Source organism: Protobothrops mucrosquamatus, unplaced genomic scaffold (genome assembly GCF_001527695.2).
Source record: "Protobothrops mucrosquamatus isolate PMUCROS unplaced genomic scaffold, P.Mucros_1.0 scaffold_39, whole genome shotgun sequence".
In the NCBI taxonomy this organism is placed as follows: domain Eukaryota; kingdom Metazoa; phylum Chordata; class Lepidosauria; order Squamata; family Viperidae; genus Protobothrops; species Protobothrops mucrosquamatus.
In genome coordinates, this window is record NW_015386115.1 from 32,792 (window position 1) to 59,668 (window position 26,877).

At 45.1% G+C, this 26,877-nt stretch overlaps 2 protein-coding genes across 2 annotated transcripts in view; both read right to left on the reverse strand.

Annotated features, from left to right (window-relative positions):
- Positions 1–16,037, reverse strand: part of DHX37 (DEAH-box helicase 37) — a 33,385-nt gene extending 17,348 nt beyond the window's left edge. The window contains exons 1-12 of the mRNA XM_029283091.1: positions 15,894–16,037; positions 14,483–14,652; positions 14,221–14,333; positions 11,897–12,230; positions 10,265–10,413; positions 9,379–9,468; positions 8,070–8,166; positions 7,462–7,575; positions 6,302–6,403; positions 4,189–4,303; positions 1,918–2,013; positions 537–607 (exon numbers count right to left, since the gene is read on the reverse strand). Of these exons, the coding sequence (XP_029138924.1) occupies positions 537–607; positions 1,918–2,013; positions 4,189–4,303; positions 6,302–6,403; positions 7,462–7,575; positions 8,070–8,166; positions 9,379–9,468; positions 10,265–10,413; positions 11,897–12,230; positions 14,221–14,333; positions 14,483–14,652; positions 15,894–16,008 (1,566 nt within the window). The 5' untranslated portion in view covers positions 16,009–16,037. The remainder of the gene's footprint in view (positions 1–536; positions 608–1,917; positions 2,014–4,188; positions 4,304–6,301; positions 6,404–7,461; positions 7,576–8,069; positions 8,167–9,378; positions 9,469–10,264; positions 10,414–11,896; positions 12,231–14,220; positions 14,334–14,482; positions 14,653–15,893) is intronic.
- Positions 16,038–20,421: 4,384 nt separating this feature from the next.
- BRI3BP (BRI3 binding protein) lies at positions 20,422–24,348 on the reverse strand. The gene is made up of 3 exons (XM_015810626.1): positions 24,151–24,348; positions 21,452–21,554; positions 20,422–21,083 (listed from the first exon to the last, which is right to left on the reverse strand). Exons 1-3 carry the CDS (start codon positions 24,346–24,348, stop codon positions 20,668–20,670), a joined length of 717 nt encoding a protein of 238 aa, XP_015666112.1. The 3' UTR covers positions 20,422–20,667.
- Between the last annotated feature and the right edge of the window lie 2,529 nt (positions 24,349–26,877).

Consider the following 26,877-nt stretch of genomic DNA (forward strand, 5'->3'; position numbering starts at 1 on the left):
ATTTCAGACAAGTAACTGTCCAGCCTCTTCTTAAAAATCTCCAGTGATGGAGCGCCCACGAGTTCTGGAGGCAAGCTGTTCCACTGGTTGATTGTCCTCACTGTCAGGAAGTTTCTCCTTAATTCCAGGTTGCTTCTCTCCTTGATCAGTTTCCATCCATTGTTTCTCGTCCTTCCCTCTGGTGCTTTGGAGAATAACATGACCCCCTCTGCCTTGTGGCAGCCCCTCAAATACTGGAATGCTGCTATCCTGTCTCCCCTATTTCTTCTTTTCTTTATACCAGCCAAACCCAAATCCTGCAGCCGTTCTTCGTATGTTTTAGTCTCCAGGCCTTTGATCATCTTAGTCTTTGACTTACTACCGTTTATTTAGTGACTACTCAAAGTTACAATGGCACTGGAAAAAAGCGACTCGCAACTGGTCCTTGCGCCTGTAACTGGTGCACCATGTAAATGGTCATGTGATCAAAATTTGGACTCTTGGAAACCAGCCTGGAACTATGACAGTTGCAGGAAAATTTTGCTTACTTGAAGAGCGTGCTTCTTTTTCCGTCTGGATTTCTTAAACCTTCGGATGGCTTTCAGAGAATCGTAGTCATCGTCAGAGCCTACAACGAGCAAAGCCACATCTTTCTCAACCAAGTCTATAAAATGTTAGTAGAACTCTCAGAATTTCTCAGGCTGTATGGACGGACTTCAACTCCCAGAATTCCCCAGCCAGTCCACCCATTCTGGCTGGGGAATTCTGGGAGGTGAAGCCCTCCCCTCTTAAAATGGCCAGGATTGAGAAACACAGCTACTTATCACCAGATATCGGGGTCCTTTCAGAGAGTTGAAAGAGTGGAGAAGATCAATTAAAGTCGAGTAAAGTCCTCGACGTACGACAGGTCATTTAGCGACCACCTGAAGTTACGACGTCACTACAAAAAAGTGACTTATGGACATTTTCACACCGATGATTGTTGCAGCTTCTCTGTGGGTCACGCGATCAAAATTTGGACGCTTGGAAAATGATTCATATTTATGACACGCTTGGAAACTGACTCATATTTATGACGGTCGCAGGGATCACGGGGTCACGTGCTCCCCTTTTTGCGACCTCCTGACCAGCAAAGTCAATGGGGGAAGCCAGATTCACTTCACAACTGTGTTACTAACTTAACAACTGCAGTGATTCACTTAACAACTGTGGCAAGGGAGGTCGTAAAATGGGACAAAAACTCCCTTAACAACGGCCTCACTTAGCAACATGTCGGGCTCAGCTGTGGTCATAAATTGAGGACTACCTGTATGACATTTTCTGCCCTTAGCAAAGAAAAAACAGCTACGCAACTCTGAAGATTTTAACCGAAATGCAGAGCGCAGGTAAATAACTCCTAAGGCTTGAATTGACCACCTCCCACAATTCCTGGGGCAAGTCAACCTCCAAACCCTCTGGATGGCCTCAGGTTGCCCCCTCCCAGGTCAGAGAAGGCAAGGCCACACTCTCAAGGACCAAGAGCCTTTTTCCGCGCTGCTGCTTGAGGAAGGATTAAAATGGAGGACACGGGGGGTCAGAGCTGAAGATAAGACGTTTAGCTACGCACTTTAGGATGGACGCCCTTCGAACGGTGCGGGAGCATGAATGGATTTCCCGAAAACATTGCAGCCAAGAAGGCTCCACACCCATTTGCACTATTCAATTTAACCCTGAGGACACAGATAAACCTCCAACGACTCTCCAAAAGGACGCAAATGACCAGCTGTCTGCAAGGAGTATAAATCCTTCCAGTCCCCCACCATCCGGTTGGAGCCGAAGAAGCTTCTGGGATGAGAAGCGAAACGTCTTCAGAAGAAAAACAAGGAAGTCCAGTGGCCTCCTGAAAAAGCACCTTTGGGACAGGACACGGGAGTAAATTTCAAAGATCGCAAAACTTACCCGGCGTCGCGTTTTTGCAAAAAGGGAAGGATTTCCTCAGCCTCCGACACAGGGAATGGACTTCGGCTTGCCCAGTTAAGAAGACCAAAATGCCCCCTGCAAAAGGAAAGAACGGCGGCATTTTAAACTGGATCACCAAAGAGAACGCTGCAAAGTGCATAGAGCAATGGTGGCGAACCTATGGCACACGTGCCAGAGGGGGACTCTCGGAGCCCTCTCTGTGGGCACGCGCACCTCGTTCTTTGGCTAAGTTTTCACAGGAAAAAGCCATTTCTCAAGCCCCTTCCTAGCCAAAACAAGCCTCCGGAGCGAGCGCGCTGTTTTCAGCTTTGAATTATATCAAATCTGACACCAGAAACAGACTTAACAGATGACCTGAGTGCTGCGTGTGTTGCTCTCAAACTTACAAAGTATGAGCCAAGGTTAGACAAATGATCAGCCTGCATACAACAGCAAAAATCACATTAATTGCTCAAAAGCATGCCAAATGCAAACTTTCACCTTTCAGTAAAAAGTTGTGTGTATCACTGAAAGCTTGGTCATTGTGTTTTTCTTTTAAGACAAAAGATGTTAATGTATGAGTTGCTTTTTTTCTAAACTAAAACCTCAGTATTCAGATTAAATTGCCCGTGTTGGCACTTTGCGATAAAGAAGTGGGTTTTGGGGTTGCAGTTTGGGCACTTGGTCTCTAAAAGGTTCGCCATCACTGGCATAAAACATCCATCTCTGCAAAAGTCAAAACTTCCTGCAGAATATCCAAAATGTTTTAAATGCTGAAAGACCTGGCTGGGGATGATGGGGGTAGGCATCCGGCTTAGTGGGCCTGCTTTGGGGAAGAAGCAGAGAGATCTATGGGTAGTCAGAACTTTAAAGCAGGGGTCCCCAACCCCCCAGTCCGTGGACTGGTACCAGGCAGCGGCATGCCAGCAACCGGGCCACACAAACAAGCAAAGCCCCATCCATGGGATGCAGGCAGCACGCAAAACCATGCCCCCTCCGGTCTGTGGAAAAACCTCTCTTCACGTAACCGGTCCCTGGTGCCCAAAAGGTTGGGGACCTGTGCTTTAAAGGGAATATTTTTAGTTCAGGGTTGCAGTCCTTGATGCTCTCTGAGCTTGGTGGTTTTCTTGCAGATGCTTCATTACTCAACTAGGTAAAATCATCAGTGCTAGTGAGGTATGCAGGGAGGAGGAGGAGGAGGGGGGAGAGGAGGAGGACTGTGGGGTCCTTGATGTTCTCTGAGCTGGGTGGTTTTCTTGCAGACGTTTCATGATCCAGCCAGGTAACATCATCAGTGCTAGAAGGGAGTGGGGTTTGTAGAATGGAGGAGAAAGAGAGGAAACTGATGATGATGACTAACATCATTAGTTGGAGGAGGAGGACGACGACTCTGGGGTCCTTGGTGCTCTCTGAGCTTGGTGGTTTTCTTGCAGATGTTTCATGGCCCAAGTAGGGAACATTATCAGTGGTAGCAGGGTGCAAACCCTGCTTCTTTCTGGCACTGATGATATTACCTAGTTTGGTAATGAAACGTCTCCAAGAAAACCACCAAGCTCAGAGAGCAGCAAAGACCCCACAGTTGGAACTGTATTGAAACACCATCAGGGAATGACTATAGAAGAATGGACGCTTAAAGTGTCAAATTTAGCAGAAATGGCTAAGATTTCTGCCTATTTGAAGGATCACTCACAAGAAAGATACATTTCGGTTTGGAGAAGATGGATAGATTATATTCAGAATAAATATGGGACTAAAAAGTTCCATTTAGCTTATGAGTAAATTTTAGAGTATTATTAGTATTAATAGTTTACTATAGTGAAATTTTTATTAGTTTTAATTATATTATATTATTATTACTTTTAGTATTAGTATTGTTTTAACAATATGGATATTCTATTGTTTAATAATTAGGATACTAATTTGTTTATGTTTTAATTATTATTATTATATTTATGTTAAAGGGGAGTTAAAGCGCATTATGGACTTGGTTATTTATATAGTTGGTTGTTAGTTAGATTATGATTATTATATTTGTAACCCTGTATTCAGCTCTGGGAAGCGGGGGAGGGAGAGGAGGGGTTAGGGGGGGTTGGTTTTGGGGTTTATATTGTAACTTTTATAAAACTTTTCAATAAAAAAAAAAAGAAACACCATCAGGGAATGATGTGCTGCTGTTGTTACGTGAATGCTTTGCAAAGACAAAATTCAATTTTACAGGTATCTCTTCAGGCAACTGTTTTTGTTTGTTTTTCTTTTAATCAGCCCTCTGACCTGGAGGAAGCATTCGGTGAATTTTGCAGACTTTCCGGAAACATTCCCCGCTGTAATCATCCAACGGGGTCCTCTTGTTGAAATGAACGGTGACCGGAAACTGCCTCGCATCCACCTGACATAGAAAAGACCATAGGTTAAAAAACAATAGCAAGACAACGAAACAATGGTCTGAACCCCAATTTAAATCAACCTTATCAGAAGGTTCTGGGTTAAATTACTGCCCTATTCTTTAAATTTTCGAAATAAAAGGCTTCCAGTCACGGACAGCTCTTTATTTTATAGCTAACATAAATACGATATATAATTACGATCTAGGTCAGGGGTGGGGAACCTTGGCTCTTTTATGACTCGTGGACTTCAACTCCCAGAATTCCTGAGCCAGCCATGCTGAGGGGACAGGGAGGTTTCCAAGCTGAACAATGCCGGCTCAGGAATTCTGGGAGTTGAAGTCCACGAGTCATAAAAGAGCCAAGGTTGCCTACCTATGGCCTAGGCCGCTTTATGACTCGTGGACTTCAACTCCCAGAATTCCTCAGCCAGCATGGCTCAGCTTGGAAACCTCTCCCTTTCCCCTCAGCACGGCTGGCTCAGGAATTCTGGGAGTTGAAGTCCACCAGTCATAAAAGAGCCAAGGTTGCCTACCCCTGATCTAGGTAGTCCTTGGCTTATGACCACAACTGAGCCCCACATTTTGCCTTGATAAGCAAGACAGTTAAGGAAGCTTTGCCCCATTTTACGACCTTTTTCCCCCCAGTTGTTAAGTGAATCCCTGCAGCTGTTAAGTTAGTAACACAGTTGTTAAGAGAATCTGGTTTTCCCTATTGACTTGGCTGGTCGAAGTCGCAAAAGGGGATCGCGTGACACCCCGGGATGCTGCAACCGTCATAAATACGAATCGGTTGCCAAGCGCCCGAGTTTTGGTCACGTGACCACGGGGTGGTGCAACGGTCGTAACTGTGAAAAACGGTCCTAAGTCCCTTTTTTTCAATGCCGTTGTAACTTTGAATGCTCACTAAAAGAACCGTTGTAAGTCTACAACACGTAGAAATGCAAAATTATCAGGCGCTGAACTCAGCTTAATTTTATCTTCACCAAAGTAAAAGCCGAGTCAGAAACGGGAAGGTCTTTCCTAAAGTTTCAACTAAAGGGCTAAAGGGAGACTTTGAGATGAGGGGAAATTTGATTATTAGGATTAAATATTGTCGGGAAATAATAAAAAATAAGGGATTAATTGGCTTAATATTGAGGATTTAGACTTATAAGGGAAATGAAAATTAACTATTAGGAAATAGCTTTGAATGATTGTTTAGCCCCGAGTGGGGGTTTTTGTATGGGTGTGTTTTTAGAACAGGCCCATTATTTAATTTGATTTTAGAACTGCCTATATTTATCATGGTTTTTATTATTGCCTGTTCACCGCCCTGAGTCCCGTAAGGGAGATAGGGCGGTATATAAATTCAATAAATAAATAAATTAATAAATAATCAAGGATACTCCATTATTGTGGTGATGTATTAGGATGAGAAATAGAAAATGTTTGTGAAATAAAATAAGAATATATTTACGTTAAGTAATATGTGTATTATAGATAGTATAACTTCTATGTAGTGAAATAAAGGAAATTTGGGGTACCCGGAAATAAAATAGTATGGATATTAAGGTTAAACTGGAGTATTGCAATTAAATATTAAAATTAGGTAAAACTTAAAAATAGGATATGGATATGCATAAGCAAAAACGTATTGATAAATGTTTTAACTGAGTCTGATATAATTAGAAATTTACTAGCTTAAATATGATATAGCAAGTGTTAAGGGAAATGGAGAAGGAATTTTTGATGAGATATGCACTAAAGATGTTGTTATTGAACTATTGACTAACCCAATCACCACGTTGCTTTCCAAATACTTAATTGTAAAACTGGAAAACTAATAAAAAATTGTTATTAAAAAAAAGAAGAAGAAGCGGGAAGGCCTTGGGGCGAAACTGACCAAAATAGGGGTTGCGATGAAGCAGAGATATGAAGGAAGCCTGGGCAAAATGTTCAAAAACCTCATTTATTGTTCCTACCCATCCACACACACACACACACATCCCACTCCCTTTTCACCTGGATAACCGGAGGAGGAACACGAAAGAGTTTCTGGTTAGCGGTGAAATCCTCCACGCGCAGCGTCGCAGACATGATGATCAGTTTCAGCGGCTGCCCTTTCTGAGAACGGAGAAACGAAACGCTGGAAGACAGAGACTCATCCCCAACGGCCTGCGCCCGTCTTCAACAGGGAAGGGACCCATGGCAGAAAACATCCTGCAGCCAAGAAGGCTTCACAACCATTTGCACCGCTCAGGTGACCCTGAGGACACAGGTAAGCCTCCAAGTGGCCTCAACGACCCTCTAAAACAGGGGCCTTCAAACGTGGCCCTTTTATGACTTGTGGACTTCGACTCCCAGAATTCCTCAGCCAGGCACGCTGGCTGAGGAATTCTGGGAGTCGAAGTCCACAAGTCATAAAAAGGCCAGGTTTATGATTTGTGGACTTCAACTCCCAGAATTCCTCAGCCATTTGCACTGCTCAGGTGACCCCGAGGACACAGGTAAGCCTCCAAGTGGCCTCAACAACCCTCTAAAACAGAGGCCTTCGAACGTGGCCCTTTTATGATTTGTGGACTTCGACTCCCAGAATTCCTCAGCCATTTGCACTGCTCAGGTGACCCCGAGGACACAGGTAAGCCTCCAAGTGGCCTCAATGACCCTCTAAAACAGAGGTCTTCAAATGTGGCCCTTTTATGACTTGTGGCCTTTGACTCCCAGAATTCCTCAGCCAGGCACGCTGGCTGAGGAATTCTGGGAGTTGAAGTCCACAAGTCATAAAAGGGCCACGTTTGAAGACCCGCTGCTCTAAAAGGATGCCAATGACCAGATGTCTGCAAGGAATATCAATCCTTCCATTCCCCCCACCATCCAGTCAGAGCCGAAGAAGCTTCTGGGATGAGAATCGAAACGCCTTCAAAGGAAAAACAATAAACTCTCTCAAAGTTTGGGCAGAATTAAAGATGAGAAAGATTTTTTGGGGGGGGGAACGAGAGGAGGAACGTGGGGTGCATGTGTGTGTAGAAGAGGCTTTCCTTTGAATCTAGCCATTGTTTTATCTGGCTTTTAGCTTGCTGGAAGGCCGGAGTTATTTAGAAGTAAGACACCTTTCGATTAAACAGAGCTCAACGTGGAAACACGGCGTGCATTTGATTAATTAATCCTTCTTTCTTCTTTACCTTAGCCCGGAGAGGGATGATGCGCGATAGAAGGCCAATTAAGATGTCGGTGTACACACTCCTCTCGTGGGCTTCGTCCAGAATGACGACGTGATACTTGGACAGCAAAAAATCCTGAAACAAACAAACAAAACAAAAAAATTAAGACGTGGAAGAATTTCCGTCCGGTTTGCCAGGCTCGTGAACTGAGATTCAGAAGCGATAAACCTCCAAAGACATCAAGCAAAGTCAATGGACAAAGCTGGATTTGCTTAATGACCGTGTGATTCACTTAACAACTGCAGCCATCGGTTTAACAACATACCCCCCCCCAAAAAAAGGGTGCAAAATTGGCCATGACTCATTTAACAACCCCCTGGCTTAACAATAGAGATTCTGATCCCAATTGTGGTCGTAATTTCAAGACCTTTTAAGGAGGAGTGAAAAAAAAAAGTTTCTTCCCTGCCTCTTTTATTTCATTACTGGGGAGGAAACAGGAAGAAGAGATTACGGACTCCCCAAATTTTTTCTTGGCCTGCTAAAGCTAGAAAATGTTCAGCCTATCTGTGCGTTCTCCTAAAATCAATTTCCACCTCATTTTTCAAAGGAGGGAAATATAAAGTACTCACCTTCTGGATTTCTTTCAGCAGCACACCGTCCGTCATGAACTTGATTTTCGTGTCCTTCGTCACGTTCCCCTCGTAACGGATTTGGTAGGAAATCACACTGGTACAGAGAATGTGGAAAGCATGTTGAGGTTGTCAAGATTTCCCTCACAACACACAAAACTGAGATGAGACCGTTAAACCCATCCAGTCAGGACACCCATCCTGCTGGATGTATGTAGGGCAAACGTAAACAGCAATGCTTAAATAATGTTAGGCTCCTGATCTCCACACATCGTCCAGTTTTTGATTTTATTTTATTTTATTTTATTTTATTTCTTCTTCTTCTTCTTCTTCTTCTTCTTCTTCTTCTTCTTCTTCTTCTTCTTCTTCTTCTTCTTCTTCTTCTTCTTCTTCTTCTTCTCCTTCTCCTTCTCCTTCTCCTTCTCCTCCTCCTCCTCATTAATGTTATAGAGTTGGAAGGGACCTTGGAAGTCATCTAGTCCAACCCCCTGCTCAGGCAGGAAACCCTATACCATTTCAGACAAATGGTTGTGCAGTCTCTTCTTTAAAACTTCCTGTGTTGGAACATTCACAACTTCTGGAGGCAGGTTGTTCCACTGGTTAATTGTTCTAATTATCAGGAAGTTTCTCCTTAGTTCTAGGTTGCTTCTCTCCTTGATGAGTTTCCATCCATTGTCGTTCCTTCCTTCCTTCCTTCCTTCCTTCCTTCCTTCCTTCCTTTCTTTCTTCCTCCCTCCCTCCCTCCCTCCCTCCCTCCCTCCTTAGTTCCAGGTTGCTTCTCTCCTTGATTAGTTTCTATCCATTGCTTCTTGTCCTGCCTTCTGGGGCTTTGGAGAAAAGCTTGATTCCCTCTTCTTTGGGGCAGCTCCTGAGATATTGGAACACGGCTATCATGTGACCCCTCGTCCTTCCCTTCATCAGACTAGACATACCCAATTCCAGCAACCGATTCTGCTAGCAGTCATTTCAAAAACCCAAAGAACGTGTTTGGTTGGATCGAGTTAGTTAAAATAATACTAAGGAACCAAACTAGAGAACAAGCTGAAACAGTGGCTTGTAACTTTATAGAAATTGTTCTCAAAAAAAACATTCAGAGTCATAATCATGCAAAGCCCCAAATCATCACGTCACTGTCCAGCTACTTACATTCCCTGAAAAATCTATCTCACGTGCATAGCTGAGTCCTCAAATGGTTTCTCGAACTTAAGACAGATGCCAGAACTTGCCATGTTTCTATTTCAACAGAGGTGTTTTTTTTCCACACACCCCAATTATATCTGAAACCAATTTTGGAAAGAGCCATCCTTACTGTTGGGATAAATTCATTTCTGCTGCGACGCGCTGAGACATAGACATCGCTGCTACACGCCTCGGTTCGGTAACCCCGATGCCGCCGGTGCTACAAAACAGAATTGAGATGAGGTTTTAGTAGTAGTAGACTAGTTAAGAGCAGTTTCCCAACCGTGGCAACTTTTGAGATGTGTGGACTTCAACTCCCAGAATTCCCTAGCCGCACGAGTGGACTTCAATTCGCGGGATTCCACAGACAGCATGGATGGACTTCAACTCCCAAGATTCTGGCGGAGGAATTCTGGGAGTTGAAGTCTGTGTTGAAGTTTTAAAGTTAACTAAGCTTGAAAAAAAACGCTGGTTTAAATTATTTGTACCAGAGCTTTGTGGAAATGAAGGCTTGAGGCTAGTGTGTGTGTGCAGGCTACTATTAATGGATTTAATTTTCTTCTAGCAAGCACAGGGAGATGCAACCGACCAAAGAATTAAAAGCCAATACAATTAATCCTTCGGCTTATGACCATAACTGAAATTATCAAAAATTTTGATTGCTAAGCGAGACATTTGTTAAGTGAGTTTTGCCCCATTTTACGACTTTACTTGCCCCGGTTGTTAAGTAAATCACTGCAGCTCTTAAGTTAGTAACACAGTTGTGAAGTGAATCTGGCTTCCCCCATTGGCTTTGCTGGTCAGGTGGTCGTAAAAAGGGATCACACGGTCCCAGGATACGGTCATAAACACGAGCCGGTTGCCAAGCATCCAAATTTTGATCCCATGACCACAGGATCATAAGTGTGAAAATCGATCCAAGGGCAGTTGTAACTTCGAACTGTCACTAAATGAAGTGTTGTAAGTCAAGGACTATCTGTACAAGTGGCTACGTTTGAAGCCCCCCAAATTTATACCTCGCATAGCCTGCTTCATAGAGGAACTGAGGCACTTGTGTGGTTTTCCCACAACCTGTTTCCCCGCATATGATGACGATCGGATTCTCCCGCACGGCTTCCATCACAACTTGTTCTTCTCCAAGGATGGGGAGTTTCAACCTGGCTTCCTTGGACACACAAGAGAAAATCCATGAACACCAACTGGCAGTCAAAAGGCATGACGAAAATGCTTTAATTTCACACAACATGTAGACAGATTTAATCACAGTTTCAATTGGGAAAATGTGACCGTCCTAGACCAGGCCAAATTCCAAAATGCCAGGGAATTTTCAGAAGCCTGGCCCTTGGATAAATCAGCCACCAATAGACACATGGACATTAACTACATCTGTATGTGCAAAAGAGACAATCAACCAGCCCCCAAAAGAACAAAAAAACCCAAGCATCTCTCCACCAGTAATTAGCACTCAGATCAGCATAGATTAACTCCAAGGTCACCTTCAGACCAACAATCAAGTAAGCAATTATATCCCAATCAAGAAACCAAAGAGCCATTACTAAACAGCCCAACCAAAGAATCTCTAAGACCGTCCCCACCCATCCAGACAGGCAAAACACCAGAATACAAACCGACAGCAAACAGCACTTACTGGCACTGATGATGTTACCTAGCTGGGTAATGAAACGTCTGCAAGAAAACCAGCAAGCTCAGAGAGCACCAAGGACCCCATAGTCAGTCCTTCCTTCCTTCCTTCCTTCCTTCCTTCCTTCCTTCCTTCCTTCCTTCCTTCCTTCCTTCCTTCCTTCCTCCCTCCCTCCCTCCCTTCCTTCCTTCCTCCCTCCCTCCCTCCCTCCCTCCCTCTCTCCCTCCCTAAATTCCACTCCCTTCTAGTACTGATGAGGTTACCTAGTTGGGTCATGAAACATCTGGAAGAAAACCCCAAGCTCAGAGAGCACCAAGGACCCCACAGTCCTTCCTTCCTCCCTCCCTCCCTAAATTCAATCCCTTCTAGTACTGATGATGTTACCTAGTTTCGGAATGAAATGTCTGCAAGAAAACAAGCAAGCTCAGAGAGCACCCAGGACCCCACAGTCCTTCCTTCCTTCCTTCCTTCCTTCCTTCCTTCCTTCCTTCCTTCTTTCCTTCCTTCCTTCCTTCCTTTCCTTCCTTCCTTCCTTCCTTCCTTCCTTCTTTCCTTCCTTCCTTCCTTCCTTTCCTTCCTTCCTTCCTTCCCTCCCTCCCTCCCTCCCTAAATTCCACTCCCTTCTAGCACTGATGATGTTACCTGGCTGGGTAATGAAACGTCTGCAAGAAAACAAGCAAGTTCAGAGAGCACCAAGGACCCCTCAAACAAAGAATATTTACAAAGAACAAACACTACGGTAGCCCAAACTGTACATTTAATTTCAGCACACATCATTTTGGAGTTTTAAAGCCAGCTTGTGGTTAATATTCCCACCCTAAGAACCTCTTCCGATGCAAGCTGCAGGTTGCTTCACATTTCCCAGACCAAATGGTTTAATTGCACTTGATTTACGTAGCCCCCGAGCTCTGATGTATGTGATATGTGTGTCCAATTCAAGTTTGCTTCGTTAGCAAACCTGAATGAGGCATGAGAACATTCTCCAGGGATTGGATTCAAAACTGACCTGAATATCGGGGGATCGATCCACTGGAACAAACACTGCAGGTTCAGACAGAGGCTTAGAGGTTGCGTCTCTTTGCCCGGAAAGTTCATCAAATTCTTTGGGCAAAGAGAGCGGAGATTTGGAGACCTTTCTGGATGCTGTCTCGGTGGTGGTGGAGGCTTCTGGGAGTGCCTGGTCAAATGGTTCTTCCTCTTCAGAATCCTCAACTTCCTTCTCCTCCTCTTCCTCTTCTTCTACCTCTTCCTCCTCCAATTCAAGTCTGCCTCTTTTCCTTCGGGTGCCCCCAATGCTTTTGATTTTCTTCGACCAGCCGGCATTCGCTTCTTGGACTGACCTGGAACACCAAGACTTCCACATTATCCCACAAGCATTGATGAGACACCAGGGAAGATGACTGATGCCAGCTTGGAGATGAGTGGATATCCGGTCTCGGAATCCCCCAATCAGATAAATATTTTTTTCTAACAATTCTGGGGGCTCCCATATCTGGAGGTGCCCAGAAAGATTGGCTGCCGTCTCTGAACATCATCTGCCTCTCCCAAAGGGTATATAAGCTAAACGCTCAAATGGGTGCAGAAAGGCGCCATCCAACGAAACATATGCCCGTGTTGCATAAATAAAATGAGCCGATGAACTTGAACCCTTCCTTAAAGCCAATCCTGCATCCTACTGTATTAGCACTGATTATGTTACCTAGTTGGGTAATGAAACGTCTACAAGAAAACAGCCAAGCTCTGAGAGCATCAAAGATCTCACAGTCATCATCATCCCGCTCCTCCTCCTCCTCCTCTGCAAACCCATTCCCTTCTAGCACTGAAGATGTTACCCAGCTGGGTCAAGAAACGTCTGCAATAAAACCACCAAGCTCAGAGAGCACCAAGGACCCCACAGTCCTCTTCCTCCTCCTCCTCCTCCTCCTCCTCTCCACAAACCTCATCCCCTTCTAGCACTCATGATGTTACCTAGTTCAGGGCTTTTCAACCAGTGGTACGGCTACCACCTGTGGTACATTGGCACCTGGCAGGTGGTATGTGACCATCCTAGAAAAGTAGCGGGGGAGGGGAATGAGCTGAACCGGTGGCAGCACCGCACAAGCCTGAGCAAGAGACGGCTGGAGCTGCAGGGCTGTCAGGGCTCAGCGGAAGCGCCAGGATCAGCGCCAGGATCCAGCTGCAGCTCGGCGCTGATCCTGGTGCTTCTGCTGAGGCCAGAAGAAGCGCCGATCAGCTGGAATGTTGCCTTATCTCCAGGGTCTTGTGATTTACATTCAGATGCTTGGCCACTGATTCATATTTATGACGGTCACAGTGTCCCAGGGTCATGTGAAGTGACCAAAACCTGCTGCAACCACCCAGCAGATGGGGGAAATAAAAACCAAACACCCCCCACCCCACCCCCGCTGCCAATCCTCAACAGAAATGCTCACAATAATGAAAACCTTGGACAGGAGGAAGAGTGCCACCGGGCGGGCAGGCAGGCAGGTGTCTTGCTCGGCTGTGGCTTGGGGGGCACTTTTTTCAGTGCCATTGTAACTTCAAACAGTCACTAAGCGAACTGTTGTAAATTGAGGACTACCTGTACTTCATCACTTTTTTCCTTTTTTTTGGTCATCAAGTTTTTGACACCTTGCTAGGCGACTGGTGGTACTCGGATATTGCCGTATCCTAAAAGCGGTACGATGGGTGAAAAGGTTGAAAAGCCCTGACCTAGTTGGGTCATGAAAAATCTGCAAGAAAACCACCAAGCTAAGAGAGCACCAACGTTCCCACAGTCCTCCTGCTCCTTTTCCTCCTCCTCCTTCTCCCCCTCCTCTTCCTCCCTTCTCCTTCTCCATTCTGCAAACCCCACTTCCTTCTAGCACTGGGTCGTGAAACGTCTGCACGAAAACCACCAAGGTGCCAGGAACGCGCCGCTCATCGAGAAGGCCGGCGAACGGAATCTCTCCTTCTCGCGGCCACGAGGCTCCAGAAAAGAGCAGGGCCCTGCCGTTCGACGAAACGCAAGTTGTTGGCTTGTTCTGGAAGGGGGTGAAGACTGGGTGGCAGAGACCCGTAGGTGCCCTTGTCCACCTCCCATTCCTTTCAGGTCGCCATTGAGGCGGCCACGAGGCCTGCGTCCGCCATTTTGTCTTCGGGCTGGGTGTGGCCGCCATTTTGCTGAGGCCTTCACTCCGGCGGAGGCTGGGCCTGCTAATACATTTTATAGCCTACTGTGTTGGGCTTTCAAGGGGGTGTTTCTACAAATTCATTCGGATCCTTCTCAGGATCTTTATCTGGAATAAGGGAGCCCCTTATTTCCTCATTCCTCCCACTTCTTTACCTTACCTTTTCGCCTGGAACATCCGTTTTCCTGTTCCCAGCTTGGAGGTGGTATAGAGGAGCTTCATTTCGGCCTCGGACACCTGGACTTCACTCAGCTTTTTCAGCAATTCCACTCGCTAGAATTTCAAACCCCACCAAACAGAACAAAGGACATGAGCCGAGGATGGGGGGGTGAGGTCTCCTGCCTCCCCACATCACAATATTCAAGCATGGGTTTCCTGGAATCAATCAATCAATCAATCAATCAATCAATCAATCACCCCACCTTTTCTTTCTTGGCTTTTTGTTCCAAAACCTTCTGCAAATTCTTCTTCTGCTTCTTTGTCAGGGGTTTCTTTCCGGGACTTTTAAGGCAGGTTGTCGGTTTCTCCTGGGTTTTCCGGGACGGAAGGACAAGGGCGTTGCTCTCATCCACTCCTTTCAGGATGGTTTCATCTAGAAGGGTTTTTTTTGGGGGGGGGAAGAGAAAGAGGACCTCACCAGATCAGATTGCAACCCTACTTTGCTAGTCCACCTCCATGCGTGTTCACTCCGGAAATAAGTCCCCTGAACTCAAAACCAAAGATGGTGCCAATAGTCACAGGTGCCTTGGGTGCAATCCCAAAATAGCTGGGAGCATCACTCGAGCATCATCGGCATTGACAACAATCCCCATCAGTCAATTGCAAAAGGCAGCTTGACTTGGAACAGCTGACATCCTGTGACAATGATACTTTTAATACTGCCAAACTGGCCTATTGTAGCTCCTCGGCAAGGACTTGATAGGTGGACAAAAATGTCAAATCCGTTCTAAACATCCGGCTGACTGTGCAAACGTCAACCTCACAAGGTTGTTGTTGTGGGGGGAAAAAGAGGAGGTGGAAAGAGTTTATGTTCACTGCCTTGCATTATTTATAAAGTAACGAGGCAGGATGTGTGTATCTCATTTTAATTAGGTTTTAAAGCGGGTATTTTTATCTCTGTATCTGTTTTATCAGGCTGTCAGCCGCCCTGAGTCCGTAAGGAGAAGGGCGGGATAAAAATTCAAACAAATAAATAAAAAATAAATAAAATGTGTGTGTGTGTGTTAAATTTGGATTTCTTCTTCCCATATTTGGGCTGACCGGGTGCACCATAAAAAACACTTAAGACACACACATACACACACACATTTAAAAAAAAAAAAGCCAACTTAAGAGGTAATGCTAATTTGCTTTTGAGATGGCCATGGAATATAAACCAGAGTCAGTTTGGTCTAATCTAATGGCTCAGGCAAGCCAGGCTAGAAAGTGGGCGAGATCCTGAGTTCAAGTCCTGCCCTAGCCTGAAAACCAGCTGGGTTAGGTGAGCTTTGAGCCAGTCCCTCTTTCCTAGCCCAACCTACCTCACAGGGTTGTTGTGGGGGAAGAAGAGGAAGGAGTATTATGTATGTTCCCCACCTTGGGGTATTTAGAACAATAATTCAAGGCGGGATACAAAAAAAGTTAAATAAATAAAACAGTATTTAGGACGGGAAAACAGCAAGCCCTGGGACAGACTTTATCTGGATCTTTTGGGCCTGCCCCTCCCTCCCTCTCCCAGGCTACCCCACCTTGCAAGGTTGTTGTTATAAGAAGTATCAAAAAGGCGGTTTAAAATATAATAGTGATAGTAGCAGTAGCAGTAGCAACAACAATAACAATACTAATAATCTTCACCTCCCAATTCCAGCTGCACAGGCTCCTGGGGAGCGGGACCCCCCTTCCTGGGCGATCCTGGCAGCCGCGCCCGCCAATTGCGCCTCTTTTGCGCCTTCCCCATCGAGGCGCGCATCAACAGAACCTCCCACGTGGATTCCCCAGGAGCAAACACTTCCGCCTTCTGCCGTCTCTTCGCGCCCCGTCTCGCGAGAACTCGCCCAGCCCCGCCCCGCCCCGGGCTCCGACTCTATGGTACCAAGAAGCCCGTTCGAAGGAGGAGAGCGGGTGGGAGGCAAAACGCGGCGGGAAATCCAGACCTGGAGGTGACGCTGATAACCCTGAGTGTTATGGAATGGAATGGAATAGAGAATGGAATAGAATAGAATAGAATCTGGAAGGGACCTTGGAGGTCTTCTAGTCCAACCCCCTGCTCAAGCAGGAGACCCTATATAACCATTCCAGACAGATTCCAGAACTTGCCATGTTTCTATTTCAACAGAGGTTTTTTTTATGTTAAGAACTGAATATATAATTTTTTAAATAAAAGATTAACAAGATCTGAATTCCAGCACTTTTTTTTTCTTACAAAAAAAGCACTGGATATAGAGATAGATAGACAGACAGACAGACAGACAGACAGATAGATAGATAGGGAGAGAGAGAGAGAGAGAGAGAGAGAGAGAGAGAGAGATGATAGATAGATAGAGAGAGAGAGATGATAGGTAGGTAGGTAGGTAGGTAGGTAGGTAGATATAGATAGATAGATAGATAGATAGATAGATAGATAGATAGATAGATAGATAGATAGATAATTGGTAGATAGATAGATGATAGGTAGATAGATAGGTAGATAGATAGATATAGATAGATAGATGATAGATAGATAGATAGATAGATAGATAGATAGATAGATAGATAGATAGATAGATAGATAGATAGACAGACAGACAGACAGACAGACAGACAGATGCAATAAAGATACCATTGCAAAAATTACAGTAAACATTTAAGGTTTATTTGGTCACCACGCCATAATTCAATTGTGACATCAGTCTACAAACAATTCACTATGTAGAAGTACATAGGTCTGGTGATCAGATAATAAATAAAGGCATGGACAATTTTTTTTCCCAAATCTTCACAGTTATTCAACAGCATCATTCATAGAACTAAGGTTTTATTAAGATCATCGATTAAAAGGAGGCCTACGACACTTCCTTCTCACCAAAATCATCTTTTTTTTCTTAAACAAAACACATAATTTTGTCATACAGACTTTTAAAAAACAACCTAATACTTAGGAGATCAGATGTCCAGATAGGATAATCAATCACTATACTCAGTGCAGATAAACAGTTATGATCCAAGTATATATATATATATATTTCTGCTTTTACAACGGGGGGGAAAAAAGAGTCATTTTTAAACATGGCACTTGGCAACAAGGATCCAGGGAATCAACGAAGCAGTTTTAAGTTGCATGCAAAATGTAAGAAAGATTAAAGATCATTAAAAGAAGGAGAAGATAAGAGAAGCGGGTTCAGATAGAATTTTAGCTGCAAAATACAAATTAACCAGCAAAAAAACACACCACCTTCATCATCAACAACAAAAAATTATAACCTACAGCAGAAACATAAAAACGGTCCACAATTCTGTAAAGCAGCTTTGGGGAAAAAAAAACACACCCTAATATCCCAAAAGGCAAAAGTATCACATTGTTTTAGCACACGTTTGCACACAATATTCCAAAACCTAACACAACTTAAAAAAAAAAAACTCATTAAATTCAGTAGTTCTGCTCTATTTCTTGGCCAGGCTGATATGCCTCAGTCAACCATGATAATTACACGGATGGTTTACAACAAACAGCTGCACGACACTCTGATTTTAACACAAGACTGGAATTCTCGGATAGGGAAAAAAATCCCTTGAGCTGTAATATTCCAGCCAGATTGGGGTTTGCTAAGTGGTTTTGAATGATTAAGAAATTAAAGTTGGTCCATTTATTGAACAAAAACCATCCTAGGAATGTACAAATCTTGGCAAAGTGGAATTTTAGCTCGTCTAATACCTCTTAACTACATAAAAGAGGATTAGCTTTGTATATTCTTGCCTTATTTAAGGAATGCAAGTCCCACTCCTTTTCTCTGGTCTGCTCCAGCATCTAGTATTTTGCTTCCACTTATATCATCGTGGTTAGTTCTAACCCCAATTACACATAAAATCTGAAGGGCAATCCAAGGCAGAATTAACCAAGATCAGCTGACATTGCAATGAGGGGAAAATTATTTGCAGAGTTTGTAACAGTAAGCTGGCCTGCAATGCAAAACTGTTTTTTCCAAATGGTGAGGAATTAACAACAGTGCAAAATCCAACCTTAATTCAGCCTGGAAAAAAAAATTGGAACCAATTCGAAAATGGATGTAAGGTTTGTAAGAAAAGAATCACAGTTGGATAGTTTGAACATTTCACCTCTGCTTCCCTGAATGACAAATCAAATTAAAAACTTTACTATTGCCCGTGGCCAACCAAGTCATCAATAATTAACTGCAATATTGCTTCCTCGACCTATATGTTGAATAAATAAAACACAAATGCCCGTTTTCTGCAAAGCGGGTTGTTTTCTAGGTCTCTAGATGAACAAAGGTGGGGAAAAAAACCCCACCACTATGGTACTATCTACAAGAGAAGTGAACAGTAACAAAAAGAAAAATAAAGCAGAGAAAATCCATCCACATTTTTATAGAATAAGGGGGGGGAAATGCCTCAAGGTCACCTTCACCTTCAAAACTCTACAAGGAAATGGCGAGAACGGTCTATTTCAAGTACGGTAGTTTGTGCTCCTGTTTCATTTAAATAAAGGAGAATTTTATTTAGTCAAATCTGCACCAAGGCAGCAGGGGCAATATATACCTCTATATTCTTTTTTTTCAACTACAGCCTTATACAAAACAAAACGCTGTGTATATCAAATCTATTTATACATATACATATATATATTTACTAGTTCCCGCATCACCCCTATGGGAAGCTGATTTAAAGGACGGAGTTTATTTTAATGTTCTCTCAATTCCAAGCTGCCTTTTCTTTATTTGTAGACGTTTGATCATGGAAGAAAAGAGGTGGTTTTTTTTCCTTTCTGGAGGATCTTCATTTTGGAACGATTGGGAATCTTCGAAAAATGCTGGGGAAAAAACAAAGGATTTTTTTTCTGGAAGGAAGGAGACACTTGCCAACTTACCAGCTTTGAAAATAAGTCATTTTGATCAGAACAGATCTATATATATACCATTGAGTCTCATCCAGGCAAATTAATTGCCCACTTCCACAAGCACAAAAAAAGGGGGGAAATACAAGGATAGGGGATGCTAAGTATTCCAGCAGCTTCCAGTTTTCCCAGGAAATGACAGGCTGTGGAGCAACGTAACCAAAAAGAGTTAAGTGGTTGTTGAGGTTAGAAACACGTGTGGGGGAAAAAGTTAATTGTTTGAAATTGGCCGATGGTTTAATATTTTACGGGCACCATTTTACACCAAACGGGTCACTTGGGCAATTTTTTTCGTGGCCAAAACCAAATTAGCCACTACACTTTGTTAAAGGACCGAACACAATTGGGTCCTCCGTAGCATCTATTGTGGGGAAAAAAAGATTTGGGATAGATGAGCGAAGCACAGACCCTTCTAAAGTTGAGGATTTTATGGGATTTATTGCCACATTAATCCTGAGAAAGATTCCTGTATCCCACTTTTTTTTTTTTTTTTGTAAATCCTTTTTTAATCTGTCGCCGATCGTGGTTGAGTCAATCTGAAGTTGCTGGGCTTATTTCTGCCTTTCTCTCTTTTCAAGCAATGCGTAATTTCGATAGAAATGTAACTTCCACTCTGAAAGACCAACTTCTCTTCTGCTGTTATGCACCCAGGACGGTCCTCCGTTGCTAATTTTATCTGGCCGACACTCAAAGTTTTCTTCCTCAAGGTCTTTTGCTTAAGTTGTGCCAAGGAAGACGAACAAGAAAGCCAGAAGATTTTAACTGGAGAGATTTTGCAGAAGGGGCTGAACCATTTGTAGGAAGGTGAACTGTTTTTGTTTTGTGCGCGCGTGTGTGTTTGTGTGTAGGCAAAAGAAAGGGCCAAATTTCTAATGAAACGGACAGGAGGAAAAACAACAACAACACAGAAGCACTTTTGACGCTCGTGGCTGACATCCGAAGGACGCAACGTATCTTGCTTTCAAAATTCAGGGTGAACGATATATGGATCTGACCTCAAACGTGTTATTTTTCCTCTGCAATTATATGAAAAAGATGAAACGAGGCACAACATGAAATTATGACTGAAGGCAGGATGAGAAAAAGAAGGAAAGAAAAACGGATCCTCATAAACGCTGGTCGAATTCTTCGTGCTTCCTTACTTCTTTCTGAAGGTGAAGTTGGTGTCCAGTGTATAGAGAATTTTGTCGCTTGAAACGAACAACTTCACGGGCCTTCATCAAATCTCCCTCCCTCTTATTTTCTTTTCTTTTCTTTTCTTTTTTTTTTTTTTTACAAAAGATGTTGGAAAACAGCAGATAAAACCCTACTTATGGGAGAACATCTCTGAATGTACAGCTAATCTATCTTACAAGTTAATTAATGTTTTGTTCAGGGTGTAGACAGGTAAGCTACGCACGAAGACTTAACGGCCGGATGGCGCACCCTGCTTTTACCCCAAAGTCCGCCTCGTTGTGGACGAGACGTGGTGATTTCCCGGATCGCCTGTGTTGTGTTCCCGCGCGAAGCGTGACTTTCCCGTTAGTCGCCTCCTCGGTCCAGGTTCTCGATCACGCGAGACAGACGGATGTTCAGAAGCCTGATCTGGCTGTCAAGGTGATCAATCTTCTCCTCCAGGGTGCTGTGGCTGTTCCTCCGCCAGTAGAAGCTCACGGGACCAGTCATGAAGTAGACGGCGACCACGAAGCAGAGGGGGAGGACGGCGTGTTCGGGCTCGCTCTCGTATTTCTGAAGGATGTAGACGCAGGAAAGAGCGAAGAGGACGATCCGGATGATCCAGAAGAAACGGCCGCACAGGACGTGCAGGAGATAGAAGAAGAATCCCAAGAGCAGAGACACGAACCAATAAGCCAACAAGATGGCCCCGATCAGAAGAAGGGCCCGAGCGGGATTGTTGGCTAGGGCGGTGTGGCTGAAATAATGGGTCAAGTTGGATCCTGGGAAAAAATCAAAGCAGAAACCGTCAACGCTCGCTCCGCCGAGGTAGGAAAACAAGCATCGTCAATTGAAAAAAAACATTCATCGGATGTCTTCAAACTTGGCCCTTTTATGACTTGTGGACTTCAACTCCCAGAATTCCTCAAACCCACTCAATTAACTGTAAAATATCCATGTTAAATAACCTTCCTTTATAGCAAGGGACTCTTCACAAATTATTATTCTCCTTACTTGATCGAGGTGAAATGGGAGTTGCTCGACAGTGGGGTGGCTGGCACATAAATGTAATAATCCAATAAAAATAAATAAAATCAAAATAAGCTTGGGGAACAAGAGGACCACCCCAGCTAATGTTCTGCCCACCTACCATCAATTCCAAGGACATCTAGAAGATCTGTCCATATTCTCCAGAATGTATCTACAAGAACGTCCACTCCGTACACGAATCGCTCTGTCAGTCTGGAGAAAAACTGGAAAGGCAAAATATAAAGACTCTGTTCATCCTCTACAATTTTAAGTGTTTCTTAGGAAAGAAATCCAGTTTTTAGAATAGAATAGAATAGAACAGAGTAGAGTAGAGTAGAGTAGAGTAGAGTAGAACAGAGAATAGAATAGGAGAATCGAATAGAATAAATAATAGAATAGAGAATGGGAATAGAGAAGAATAGAATAGAATAGAATAAAGAATAGAATAGAATAAAGAATGGAATGGAATGGAATAGAATAGAATAAAGTATAGAATAAAGAATAGAATGGAATGGAATGGAATGGAATGGAATAGAATAGAATAGAATAGAATAGAATAGAATAGAATAGAACAATGAAAGAATAGAATGGAATGGAATGGAATAGAATAGAACAGAATAACAGAGTTGGAAGGGACCTTGGAGGTCTTCTAGTCCAACCCCCTACTCAGGCAGGAAACCCCATAGTACCATTTCAGACAAATGGTTGTCCAATCTCTTCTTAAAAACTTCCAGTTTTGGAGCATTCACAACTGCCTCTATGTCTTCTAAGTCAGGGTTTCCTGACTCGGCAACTTTAAGCCTTGTGAACTTCAATTCCCAGAATTCCTCAGCCAGCCAAGGATCTACCAATACTTGCCTCACCCACACTTGAAAGAGAAAGCGACAAAAAGACACAGCAGGAAGGTATTTATGAATCATTATCCTGGATTTTGAACCCCGTATCTGCACAGGGTGGCGTTCCTGTCATGTGCTCCCAAACGGCTGAGGAGCTGTGACGGGGAAAAAGCAGCAATGAACCAACTTCCAGGAAGCAAATATATATATATTTGGGAAAGAATTTTTGTCAATGAAGGTTAAGCTGAAAGAGATTCCTTGCATTCTTTGGTCTTCCTTTGGTTTTGGATGGTCTTCTCTTTCCAAAAGAAGGAGTCCACTCATGGAAAGTCTCGGGTGAAAGAGAGAACATGGACGGGCCCAGAAGGACATCCAGGAGAAGACAACCGGGCATTCCTTGCTACAATCATAACCACCGCCTTCTCCACCCTGACAAAGTTCCTCCCGCCAGAATTTTGTCCAAGCATCTCCTCATTACAATTACTGTGTAATATTATCAATTAATCTCCCCTCCTAACGAGTCCTCCTTGTTTTTCGCAGCCTTGAGCGACTCATTATGTGGCATCAAGTTGGTGCTGAGGTGGAAACCCTTGAGATCTATCTTCTCCTGGATGAACATCTCCCGTTTCTCCTAAACCTTCCCCATCATCACCATCAGGTCAGTTTCCAGTAGGCGCCTCAACTGGGCCAACCACGGCACCAAATATCTCCGGTTGTCACCCCCATGGCCACGTTCACTTTCATGACCATCCCCACCATCATCAGCTTAACTTTCCATTGGGCGTCAAAACTGGGCCAATCTGGATACTGAACATATTCGATTAGCATCACCACCACCACCATCACCATCATCACCACCATTATAACCATCACCCCCACCACCATAACTATCATCATTACCACCATAACCATCATCACCATTATAACCATCATCACCACCATTATAACCATCATCACCACCACCACCACAACCATCATCACCACCACCACCATAACCATCACCACCACCATCATCACCATCACCATCACCACCAAGACCATCAGGTCACCTTGTGGGTCCCCAATCGGGTCAACCAGGACCTCCAACCTCTCTGATCACCCTCATCACCATCACCACCATGACCATGTTCACTCATCAGAGGCCCCCATCATCATCGTATTAGTACCGCTTTATAAAATCTTAGTAAGGCACACCTGGAATCCTGCATCCAGTTTTGGTCACCACATTACAAAAAAAATTGTTGACAGTTTGGAAAAAATTCTGAAAAGAGCAACTAAGATGATCCAAGGCCTGGAGACTAAAACATACAAAGCACGGCTGCGGGACTTGGGTCTGGCTAGTCTAAAGAAAAGAAGAAACAGGGGAGACATGATAGCAGCATTCCAGTATTTGAGGGGCTGCCACAAAGAAGAGGGGGGTCAATTCTCCAAAGGACCTGAAGGCAGGACAAGAAGCAATGGATGGAAACTAATCAAGGAGAGAAGCAACCTGGAATTAAGGAGAAACTTCATGACAGTGAAGACAATTAACCAGTGGAACAGCCTGCCACCAGAAGTTGTAGGTGCTCCATCACTATCTTATCTTATCGACTGGACAACCACCTATCTGAAATGGTCTAGGGCAGGCTAGGGTCTCCTGCTTGAGCAGGGGGCTGGACTAGAAGACCTCCGAGGTCCCTTCCAGCTCTGTTCCCATTGATTGATCATCATCCCCCGGCATCACACCCTCCACCGCCATCAGGTCAACCAGGAACCCCCAACCTCTTTGCTCATCTTCACCCTCCCTACCAGATCACCTTTACCGCGCGCGGGCACCCAATTGGGCCAGCCAGGACCGCTCCAATCGCCCTCCTGGGCGCCCACGCCGAAGTCGGGGACCCCCTTCTGCACACACACACCCCGCCGGGGCCAAAGCCCCCAGACCCTCCTCTTCCCCGCTCCCTTCCCCTCCCCTGTTTGCCGGGACCCTCCGGGCGCCGCTCACCTTCTGCAGGGCGCGCACGTTCTCCTCGCCCAGGAGGCCGCTGGCGCCCTGGTAGACGCCGCTGGCCGCCCGCCGGAGGCTGTTCTGCTTGTCGGCGCCCCGGGACCCCCGCGCCCCCCGCGCCCCCGGCCCGGCGAGCAGCAGCAGCAGCAACAGCAGCGACAGCAGCGCGCCACGCGCCCCGTTCCGGCTCGCCATGGCACTCCTTGCTCGTCCGTGCGCTCCAGCCGGGCGCGCTCGGCTCGGCGGGCGGCTTTTCCCGCTCGCCCCGCCCCGCCTCGGCTCGGCAGCTCTGGCCCGGCCGGGCAGCGCTCTCTCGCGGCCGAGGAGGTTCCGGCGCAGGCTGGGCAGGGAAAGAAGAGGCGAGGCGCTTCTCTCTCGGCTGCGCGCGCTCTGCGCTCCTGGCGCGCCCGGATCCCTTCTTGGCGACCCCCGTGGGGTCCCGGGCCTGGGTCTGCTGGGGGGGGGGAGTTTGGGATTTTTAAAACAGGGGGTTCTGGGGAATGTTGGCAGGCCCTTCAAGAGGAAGGGAAAGAGGGAGAAAGGGAGGGAAAGATTTTAAAATAGGGTTGCCAGGTGTCCACTATTTGAGCGGACAGTCCACTTTTTTCACATTATGTTCACTATTTTTTTTTCACAAAATAGTGGACATTTTTTTTTATTCAAAAGCTTTATGATGAAATGGTACGTAATCTAAAGCTGTACAGTCTACTTTTTTTTACTACTTAACCCCCCCCCCCCGCTTGTCCGCTATTTTTTGGAAGCAGACCTGGCAACCCTAGGAAAGAAGGGCAGGAAAAGCAGAAGGGAGAGAAATGCCAGAGGACTGCAGGGATGGTCTCCGAGGTTCGTTTCAAAAGGGAGTTGAGAATGTATTGTCAATGTTGTCTGATGGTCGCGCCGGTCCCTCATTTCGTCCAGGTTTATCTTAATTTTCAAATTTGATTCTCCTTCCTTCCTTCCTCCCTGTATTCATTCCTTTCTTCCTCCCTCCCTATATTCCTTCTTTCCTTCTTCCTACGTCTTCCTTCCTTCCTTCCTTCCTTCCTTCCTTCTTCAAACCATCCTAGGCAAACCAACTAGGTTAATGATCATTCTTCTTCTTCTTGTGCCATATCCGTTATCGGACGGGCGATCATGTTGGCGATCCTGTTTTTATCAGCAGCCGCACGAAAAAGTGCTGCTGAGTTTTGTCCAAACAAGTCCCTTAGATTTTGAAGCCACGATGTTCTTCTTCTGCCTGGACCTCGTTGGCCTTCAATCTTTCCCTGGAGGATTAAATGGAGTATGCCGTATTTTTCTGGGTGGCGCATCACATGTCCGAAATATTCTAATTTCATCTAGACTTTTAACCACCATCAGAAAGGGGGAAAGAATTCTGCTGGAGATTCAGCTTAACCTGGCACTGGATGAACCATCATCGGTGCAAAGATGAAGGTTGAGTTTGCCCAGCCCCTTAAACCAGCATTTCTCAATCGTGGCAACTTGAAGATGGGTGGATTTTGATTCCCAGAATTCCTCCCATCTTCAAGCTGCCAAAGTCGAGAAACCCTGGCTTAGATCCATAATTGTGTGTAATTGTGTAATTGCCCAACGGAGTCAGGAGGTGACCCAAGACTACTCAGCACCTTTGGTGGCCTACTCAACTCTTCAGTTGAGTCAACATTGCATTGTCTCTGCCCCACCTCGGCCCACCTTCTAAATCCACCTATCCAAGTTTCTTTTTTTAGCAACTTTCAAAATATCAAGGCTACTCCGGGTCAAAGGGAATCCTGACCTAATCAGGCTTGTCTGTCTGCTCACCCCATCCTGAGATTCCTGGCCAAATTGTTGCAACAACACCTTGTTGATTGAAGATAACTCTTTTTTTTTTTTAGCCCCAGAGCCGGCCAAGCGTTTCTTAAATTCTGTTGCCCAAGGCTGGGTGTGCAAATCAAAACCAATCAGTTTCCCAGATCTTCCTCCCTCTGGCTGGGTGTGCAAATCAACATAAACAGTTTCCCAAATCCTCCTTCTTGTGGCTGGGTGTGCAAACCAAAATGACTTCAGTTCTACAAAACCCCCTCTTCCCCCTGGCTGGGTGTGCAAATCAAAACCAATCAGTTTCCCAGATCTTCCTCCCTGTGGCTGGGTGTGCAAATCAACATAAACAGTTTCCCAAATCCTCCTCCTTGTGGCTGGGTGTGCAAACCAAAATGACTTCAGTTCTACAAAACCCCCTCTTCCCCTGGCTGGGTGTGCAAATCAAAACCAATCAGTTTCCCAGATCTTCCTCCCTGTGGCTGGGTGTGCAAATCAAGGTAAATCAGTTCCCCAAATCCTCCTCCTTGTGGCTGGGTGTGCAAACCAAAATGACTTCAGTTCTACAAAAAACCCCTTTCCCCCTGGCTGGGTGTGCAAATCAAAATCAACCAGCTCCCTAAATCCTCCTCTCCCTCCCCCCCAGTTGAGTGTGCAAATCAAAACCAATCAATGATCCTTTTTGCCTTACCATTAAAGCTGAGCTCTGATTGGGCACGCCTCTCCCCAGCTCTGGCACCCATTGGCCTTCCTGGAGCGAGTGCCAGCAAACCTCTCCTCCTGATTGGTTGAGGAGGGCCACGGCCTGCTCCAGCCCTCCCATCGTTTGCTGGGTGGCCCATGCTGGAGACTCTGGGCTGATGTGGGGCCAGACCCAGATCCACCAATGGGGGGGCTGCATTCTGGATGTGGTGCGCTGATGCCATG